This window comes from Astatotilapia calliptera, chromosome 18 (assembly GCF_900246225.1).
Source record: "Astatotilapia calliptera chromosome 18, fAstCal1.2, whole genome shotgun sequence".
Classification (NCBI taxonomy): domain Eukaryota; kingdom Metazoa; phylum Chordata; class Actinopteri; order Cichliformes; family Cichlidae; genus Astatotilapia; species Astatotilapia calliptera.
This window is the reverse complement of record NC_039319.1, coordinates 18,426,758-18,435,713: the sequence shown is the minus strand read 5'-3', so window position 1 is coordinate 18,435,713 and position 8,956 is coordinate 18,426,758. Positions and strand designations below refer to the sequence as shown.

The window sequence follows — 8,956 nt, the reverse complement described above, 5'->3', positions numbered from 1 at the left end:
TGATGTAATTGCAGTGTCTCCTTATCCAGCAGAAACCGCAGTTGTCCGGATGCAGAGAGGTGCTTTAGATAATCCATTGATTATTAGTTTTATTTGAATTTTGTAAATATTTTCTTTCCTTTTTTTTTTTTTTTTTTTTTTTTTTTTTCCGCTTTCGTTATTTAAAAAAAAAATTATTGCTTCTTTTGCATCGGAAACTGGAAAGGTAATGGAACATTGCAAATAAAGGACTTATTAAGTTGCTGAGCCGAGTTTTGGTTTTTGCCTCTGATGATGATTTTACGTTGAACTAAGGCCACTCTCATCTGAAACCAGACCAGTTTATTTTCAGTTTGTATTTTTGTTTTTGTCACGTGTAAGTTAACATAGGGTCAATGTGTGTGACAGCAAAACGTGTTTGATGAGATGAAAAACGAGTCCCTCCACTGTGGTTTTACTGATCCATATTGCAATCAGTTTCTAGTTTTGAAGATTTGTCCATGCAGACCTACAAATATGGGAAAAGTGCCTTAGTACCAACTGAGAATGACTTCAACACCACAGTCTGAGTATTGTTACTGACCGTGTTCATCCTTAGATGACCACAGTGTACCCGTCGTCCGGTCAGGGCAAGTGGCTTTATTGTCATTCCAACCATGTGCAGTACACAGTGAAACAGGACAACGGTCCTCCAAGACCATGGTGCTACGTATAACAGACAATAAACACAGGACTACATAATAAAGTGCAGGTGTGCAAAAGCTGCAAAAAACCAAAAACGGTGCAACACCAGACAGAACAGAATGAAGCAGAAACAACGGTGCAACAGAAAAGTGTGATGGCTGGTTCCAGTAGAACCACGCACAAAGCTCATATCATCACAAACTGGCTTTGTGAATGTGACGATGAGCTCGCTGTACTCAGTCACCAGATCTCAATCCAAAAGAGTACCCTTGGGATGTGGTGGATCTGGAGATTTGCATCATGGATCTGCAGCACCTCTGTGATGCCAGCATGTCGGTGCTAACCGAAATCAATGAGGAATGTTTCCAGCACTTTGAATCTGTGCCAATGTATATTTTAAAATATACATTTCCTGACTTAAACCCCGATGTTACAAATTGATTTTCAGAGTAACAGATGATGCACTTTTATTTTAAAGTGTCAATCTACATAAACTATAAGAAGATATCGGGTTATATGTCGTTGTGACTATTGTCGAGGCCTTGTCCAAATCAGGATATGATGCCATATAAACACATTGTAAATGAATTATAATGCAAATGAATGGACCTTTTATTAAATGTTTAGAGAGTTCACTGTCGGAGGTTGCACGGTTTTGACCTTTAACCTCGAATCACGGTTTTAATGTTTTTCTTTTGCTCTTTTTTTTTAAAAGTCTGATTTGTTCATCTTGTCGCTCACAAAACTGGACAAATAAGGTCAAACTCGTGACGGAAACCCGTTTTTTGGAACGATCACCCCCTTTTTTATTTTTACTGCAGTAAGTAAATTTCAACACATCCGTCCTGCGTGCGTACTGCTGGTGCCTTAGACGAAAGGGGATTAAAAACGTGCGGTTTCTAGGAAAGACTGAAGCTGCAGGTTGCTGTGTCTTCTTGGCTGCATGGAGGGGGGCGGGTGCAATGACACCGCCTTGCGTTGATGACGCTTGCCATCGGGAGACATTCGGACAGCCTATGTAACCCACATAGCGAGCAACAAATGGTGCGTCCGTCTGTGTCGGAGATGTAGCTGATGCTGGAGTTGGGAAGATGTTTCCGCCGTCAGCGTCGCTTTAATGCTCTACTGCAGACCCTGCAGCTGGAGGACGAACAGCGCGGTGACATCTGTTGATCGGATTGGAGACGTTACAGGCATTATGACGAGCCGCCGCGGTCCGACTTACAGGTAGGTACCGAGAGTGGCTGTGCGGGGAACGATTCCGACCACACGAACCCCGATAGAGCGGTAGAGGTGCAGATAAATGGCAGGTGCTGTTGGTGTTTACCCGATGCGGGTATGGAGCTATTGGTATGCAGATGGAGACTTCAGAGATTCCCGGGGACCTGCTGCTGCAGCATCCGCACTTCTCCTGCGTTATTTTCTGCGTAATCTGTCATCAATGGCGGGGTGATGTGTTATTCAGCCATCAGCGTTCCGCTTCTGTTGCTTGAATGCACCATTTCCAGAAGAAGAAAAAAACCCTCCTCACATATGAGCACTGCAGCTTCCTCCGAGCTGAAGATGTTTGGCTGCAGACACGCTGGCTTAGCTCGATCCCACTTGTTGGTCCCCTAAGTCACAATCAGTGTCTCTGGAGGTGTCAGACGACACATCAGCCCTGTTGTATATGTTTAGTCACGCATATGTTAATGTCAGGAAGTCGCAAACTGGTCTGCCTCTGCAGGGAGTGGACAAAACAATCCAAACACCTCGTGAGGGGGGAAAAAGGCCTAGAGCGAGTTAATTAGAAGCGCAGTTACACATGTGGCTGTTATTATCATAGGTGCTAATTAGCAGCATTTGTCAGATGTAAAAATAAAAAAAAATTAAAAAGGGGGGTGGGGATGTGTGTTTGCGTGTGTGTGCGCGCACGCTTAAAAGCACCTCACGTAATTAACTGCTCCAGAGAGGCCAAATTATATGCAGGTGCACTGGTTGGGGGAAAAAAGAATGAAACACAAGATTTACAAATGCAAGTGTGATGTTTTTAAATCATTTATTTTCTTCTGTTATTATTATTTATTATTGAATAGAAACAAAAACGGATTTTTTTTTTAATCACAAATAGTTGCTCATTAAGTTTATTGAAGGTTACATTTTTCTGTGGTCGCCTGTGGGCTGACGAATATTAAAATAGTAAAACTGCAGACATTTAAAGCAAATGAAGAGATGTGATCATCGTCTATTACCCTGCACCCTTTTTAGAGGTTCCCATAATAAGTTTGAGCTGATTAATGGGATAGGAAATAAGATTTAAATAAGAATAAGAGACCATATTTTGATCCCAGAATTCTACTAGAGTCGCTTTGCATGGTTCAAAATATCCCTTATTTCTCCTGCACAGTACATTCACTCTGAAACAAGTAGTTTTAGTCTTTGCCCCTCCCATTTAAGACACTTATCTATCTGCCCCTTGCAGACACAAGGTTTGAGCAGGTAGGTGAGGCGTTTGGCTCACACTCACATGTTCTGATCTGAGTTTGAAACTGTTACACTGTTACATTTCTGACAGAAATATAAGGGAACTCTTAATGAGTACCCTTTAATCTTGTTCAGACTCTTAATGTTCCCTGACAGTTTCAGTTTCTTTTAAATTATTAAAGGAAAGAAAAGATTAGGGAAAACTGCAGGACAAAAACTCACGTCACAGGCAGTTTTGGACACGTCTCCATTTGTAGTCAAGGCTTAATTTCCATATGTCCTAATCCACATTTGCAGCAGTGGCTGCCTTTGATATTCAGGTTCAAGTAAAAGCTGTAGATTTATTGTGCCTGCATGATTAAAGAGGCGAGCTGTCGGTCTCGCTGGAGGGAGCCGCTCTGAGCTGTACATGCTGGACATGTGTTGTGTTTATCAGCCTTCAGCATGAGTGACGTCTCACGGGTGTTTAACAGCTGAAGCTTTCCTCTGAACAGAGCTGGTTGCACCTTCATATCACGTCCTCCCAGAGTCCCTACCCACCTGTTTGCCTCTGACACACATTTACTTTCATGGCTGACTTCAGTGTGAGCTTTTAAATGCTGTCAGGGGCCTCGTCTTTCTTAGCCGCTTTGGAGGTCAATCTGCTTAAGGATATCTGTCCACTCATGCACGTGCTCACAGTTTCCTTTCCTGCTAGTCAGATGGCCTGAAAACACAACATATTACAAATCCATCTTGTGCTCCGGCTACTGTAAGCCACATTGTAGATTTTGCTGACCCATCACATCTGCTCAGTGTGGCCATGTGTGTTTGTTGTGGAGTTAGTTAGGTAGCGCTATCATTTTAATCTGCAGCTTTGCAATGAAGAGGCCCAGCTGGAGCTGCTTACCCGTGCTGGTCACACGCCATATGTTTGCTCAGACGCATGGAAACTGCCGCAATTGCGCTCGCCTCCCTCCACCCCAACCATTCTAACCGGTTGCACAGGCTTATCGTGGCTTTAGCATCTGTGCGGTAAATGTAGGCCATTGATGTTTGCTTGTCTGGCTGGTGGTTTAAACCAGTGAACGCAAGCTGTGACTTTTAGTCGTTTGTGCGCTGTGCCGTGATACCATCTCTGCACGTCCACGATGAAGCTGAGGTCCAGGAGTAGAGAAAGAATGGAGACAAAAACAGAGGAAGAGGTAGGAAAATCAAGAGGTTTTATTTCTTGAACTCGGTCTGTGCGCCAGATTTGGTGTCATCTGTAATAAAAGCTGTACAATATAAACAAGTGCGGGAATACTGAAATGGCAGACTAATTCTGAATGTGGCGCACAAATCTAGTTTTTCTTTCTAAAAACTAATAATTTTGTTTTACAGGTGAAATTTGAGGAGATTGAAATGATTCCAAAGTCCGGAAAATCTCCAGCAGACTCACGGAAATCTGCCGGCATTCATGAGTTTGCAGCGCTTGCCAGATCCTCCTTGAATGGTGATGATCTTTCTAGCACTAGCCTCGTTATCATCTATATGCTGTGAATTTAAACATGAAACCCTGGCCTTTACCTCTCCCCCGTCCAGGTATCTCTCAGGCAGTGAGAGACCACATGACAAAGCCCACCTCGCTGGCTCAGGGCCGGGTCGCTCACCTCATCGAGTGGAAAGGTTGGCCTAAACCTGCAGCTCCTTCACTGGCCGCACACTCCCAGTTCAGCTCCTACTGCAATCTGACTGAAGGGGAGAAGGAGGCTCGTTTTGCTGCAGGTACTGACTTCTTTGACCTTCTGACCTCTCGGCCAGCAGAATGTTTGATATTCAGATTAAAATGCTATTCGAGAACACACATACAGGATAATTAGCTGTAATTTTTTTTGTGTGTGTGTGTGGGAACATGCATCCTCTCATCTGGCTTTCTCTCACCTTCTGTCATGCATCTAATGCCCTAAAACTCCTGCATGTTAGCGGTTTGCTCCGCCCACCATCGTGTCTCCTGGGTGACGGCTTGTCTTGGCAGCAGATGGTGGCCTGTTAGATACTCTCCCCAATCACTTCACTGGCCACCAATGTTACAGCAGCTCCTGTTGTTTTGCTGTGACTCATCATCTGTGGCACCAGTGCCATCGGTGTGGATTGATCGAGAGAGAAAGAGAGAGAGAGAGAGGCTGACTGATATGCAGCTGCGTATGCCACACAGCGAAGCTCGCGAACTTAAACAATTAGCTTTTATGTTATGATAATATTAAATTGAATGAAATTATTTTCTGTAATGAATTTTTTGGGTCACTTTAAGTAAAAGCAGAAAACTATGTGTTAGTTTCTTTTTTATGGGTCATTTTTTCAAGCCGTTTGAATAGGTAACCCTGGGAATTCTGATTTGACGCTCTTATTTAAGGCTCATAGTGACACATCGGTGGCAGAGATGACTCAGACAATGTCACACTCAGGTAAATTAGCAAATAATAGGAGGATAGAAATTCACCTTTACTCCTCCCCCCTCCCTTTTGTATTGCCTGGACCATTAACATCCAGAGAAGATTGTTGCTTCCATCTGCAGTAATTTATATTTGTTGTGTTGTGGGACCTCCCTGCACTTTAACATGTGTATGTGAAAGGGCGTAGGCAGAGAGAGGCAGCAAGAATCCTGGTCATGCAAACAACTTAATAGACATGGCATGAAGAGGACCATGGGTTGCAATGTGGCTTGCAGTATGAGTATAAGCTGAGCTATCAGCTGGTCCACGTCATCACTAGAATACTCACTTTGTTTCTGTCCCGTATAAGATGTTGTGAGATAAAGATAAGCAAGATGATTCACTTTTTTTCTCACCGTATTGCAGACAACATTAGTAAATACACAGTTTAGAGTTTGAAATGACATTACAGCCACCTTAATCTAGCTTCATTTGTCGGACCTGTTTTCCTGCTAGGAGTGGCCGAGCAGTTTGCCATCGCGGAGGCTAAGCTACGTGCTTGGGCATCTGTGGATGACGATGATGAGGAAGATTTCAATGATGAAGACTCCCACATCAGCGGACAGACTCACACGGTATCCAGCCAAAACTCAGGTATCCAACTTTGCATCATTCTACATCAAACATCTCATCTTTGCACCCTGTCACCTAGAGCTGGGCGATAGAACGATAACGATATGTATCGCGATATAACTTTTACTCGATAGAGAAATTAAGCTATCGCGATAGACCTCGCCGCTCTTGTCGTCTTAAAAAAAAAAAAAAAAAAAAAGGTCAGCCGATCCAAATTCAGTAGCGAAGAGCCGAACCAATCACAGCCGCAGCGTCACGTCGCGTGACTTGTTACGTACAGCACAAGTGCCAAGCCGCACGTGTGTTTGTTTGGGAAGCAGCCAGCGCGTAATGGAGGAAATGAGTGTGCCGACTAGAAAAATCAACCGAGCGTGACCGAAGAGAAAACAGATGATGGTTCCAACGCCGGAGAGATTGTCGAACGGAAGAGCCATAGAAGTTCCGTAGTGTGAAGGTATTTCGGCTATTTCGGCTAAGTCTGACAAAAACAGAGTAGCGTGCACTGTAAATTGTGCCGAAAGCAAGTCTGGAAATACAATAAACTGGTGCATGCGTCACACTGTGCGCCACGTTATTGTTTCGGTGAAATGAATTTCTACAATACTGTTACTGTTAATTCTACTCTCTGCAGTGTTTAAATGCTTACATATACACACAGTTACTGTCCGTCCACACATACGACTCTGTTCTGCTTCTATGCCCCAGCTTTGTTTACTTTTTCCCACCGAGGCTTCTAGACTTCTGATTGGCCAACATTTCTGCACGGTTAGGAATCTAGCGCCACCTGCTGCTTTGGCATGTTCATAGCAGCGTTTTCCTTCATTTCTGCCTTTATGTGTGGACGGGATTATTTTTTAAAACGAAAACGGAAAATCTCCGTTTTCAAAAATACCCGTGTACGTGTGGACGTAGCCTCAGTCTCTGACTGGAAGCGCTAATTCGTCATTCGGCTTTTGTCAGACTAAAGTAACTGTTAAAACTGTTTGAAAAGCTCAGCTATACAACAAGGAGAGATTGAGAATTTCCTTTTAGTTCTCAGTTTATTTGATACTGACAAAAGTTAGTCAGTTTTGTCTGTTCTTCTGTAAAACAAACTAAGATTTATTTTTAGAATTAATATTTTGTTTCTAAGTGGAATTGACAATTTAGTAGTCTGTTTCGTTTGTTCTATTTTGAAACTTAAACGCTTTAGCGGCTGCCTTTTACGTAGTTTGCAATATTTGCCTTTATTTATCTGAAAAAGTCTCATGTTCCTTAAGTACATCTACCCTGTTGAACTTATTATGGGAAATAAATATTTAAAAACAAGCTGCTGATAATTTCACATTTTACTTGTGAGCAACGGCACATTTAAATCTTACAAATATAGTTATTTGGCTTATATCGTGATAGATATCGTTATCGCCTGAAATGGGAAAAAAACATATCGTGATATGAAAAAATCTCATATCGCCCAGCTCTACTGTCACCTCATCGGTAAATCCACTTCCCGGTCTTCTGACTCTTTGTTCCTCCTTCAGAAGCCACCATCTACAGTTCCACCTCTGGCGCACCGCCCGGGGTGGACCGTACTGAGACGCCACCATCCGATGGTCCCCTGGGCTCCCACAACAGCAGCCTGCCCTGTGGCAGGCTAGCAACTGAAAATGCCCCACAGTCATCACAAAGCAACTCACCCACTTTGCCCAGCGACTCCATGAGTACGTGCCTGGAGGAGGAGGAGGAAGAGGAGGAGAGGCTGGATAGCCTCGAGGAGCAGCCGGCTCCTTTGCAGGAGCACCGCAGCGAAGTGTGCATCCACAGCAAGCCCGAGTGGAGGCCGAGGTGCAGGAGCAGCAGGTTTGACTCCTGCTACTCCACCTCTCACTCCGAGTCTCCTGGAGAGGAGGACGAGGAAGACGAGGAGGAAGAGGAAGGCAGCGTGTTTCACGAGGTCCGGGTGTGGCACTGCAGCCCCAGGAGCTTTTTCTCTGACCGGGCGTCTTCCGGGGTGGCGTCATTCGATGAGGAAGAAGAAGAGAGAGAAGAAGCAGAAGGAAAAAAAGAGTATTTGATGTGATGTGTCGTCCACCTTTTTGTCCCCTTGAGTCTGTGTTGATTCTGGATATTATGCTTCATCCTTACACCTCTCCTCCTCCTCCTCTTCTCCTTCCTCCTCCACTCATTCTGTCTCCTGTCTCTCATCCTCCAAGCCTTTCATACTGATCTTGCTCCACTGTTTATCGCTGCTGTAAACAGTCAATATGTTGAGAGAGTTCAATCAGAATGTAATGCTGTTGTTCACTAAGTTTTGTACGTTTATTTTTTGTGTGTGTGTGAACAGTCATGTGTTGCTATTGCATTGGTTTTCTATGGATATTTTCTAGTGTTGTTTCCTCTGGGTCACGCTGTGTCACGTGGGTTGGGCTCTGTTTGATATTGAATGCCTGAATGTCTTGCATATATAAATATGAGTTTTTGAAAGAATATACTTTGTTGTTGTTTTATTTTTTCTCCGCAATCCAAAAAGCAAGAAAGAAACACGACTGCTCGTTTACCCTTCAAATGCAGTTTTTTTTTCCCTTTAAATTTAATCATTCACTCATGTACAAAAACAAGTTCATGTCCTCTGAAAAATAACAATGGCTGTTGACTGCAAATGCATAATTCTCCTATGTACAATAGCATGTGCGTAACTCTTTCATATATATATATACAAAGCATATACAGGCCAGTGCCATATAAAGGGAGATACTACAGACTTATTGCTTAACTAGATACGCTGCAAATGAGCTTATACACTCTCTAAGTTTAACTCCTTTATA

General features: G+C 43.4%; 1 protein-coding gene across 2 annotated transcripts; it reads left to right on the top strand.

The window, feature by feature from the left end:
* Positions 1 to 1,166: 1,166 nt before the first annotated feature.
* On the top strand, positions 1,167 to 8,620 carry fam131aa (family with sequence similarity 131 member Aa). Of its 2 annotated transcripts, none has more exons than XM_026149022.1 (5): positions 1,167 to 1,890; positions 4,489 to 4,600; positions 4,690 to 4,872; positions 6,036 to 6,173; positions 7,673 to 8,620. In XM_026149022.1, exons 2-5 carry the CDS (start codon positions 4,510 to 4,512, stop codon positions 8,209 to 8,211), a joined length of 951 nt encoding a protein of 316 aa, XP_026004807.1. In that variant the 5' UTR covers positions 1,167 to 1,890; positions 4,489 to 4,509; the 3' UTR covers positions 8,212 to 8,620. The 2 variants fall into 2 exon arrangements, with proteins under 2 accessions (XP_026004807.1, XP_026004806.1); XM_026149021.1 differs by lacking the exon at positions 1,167 to 1,890 and adding an exon at positions 2,733 to 4,310.
* Positions 8,621 to 8,956: the final 336 nt, after the last annotated feature.

Excerpts from the sequence above, each read along its gene's own strand:
- fam131aa (XM_026149021.1), top strand. The coding sequence starts at position 4,257 with ATGAAGCTGAGGTCCAGGAGTAGAGAAAGAATGGAGACAAAAACAGAG. Across the intron at positions 4,601-4,689 it reads TGCCAGATCCTCCTTGAATG|GTATCTCTCAGGCAGTGAGA; the intron begins GTGATGATCTTT and ends TCCCCCGTCCAG. Across the intron at positions 4,873-6,035 it reads GGAGGCTCGTTTTGCTGCAG|GAGTGGCCGAGCAGTTTGCC; the intron begins GTACTGACTTCT and ends TTTTCCTGCTAG.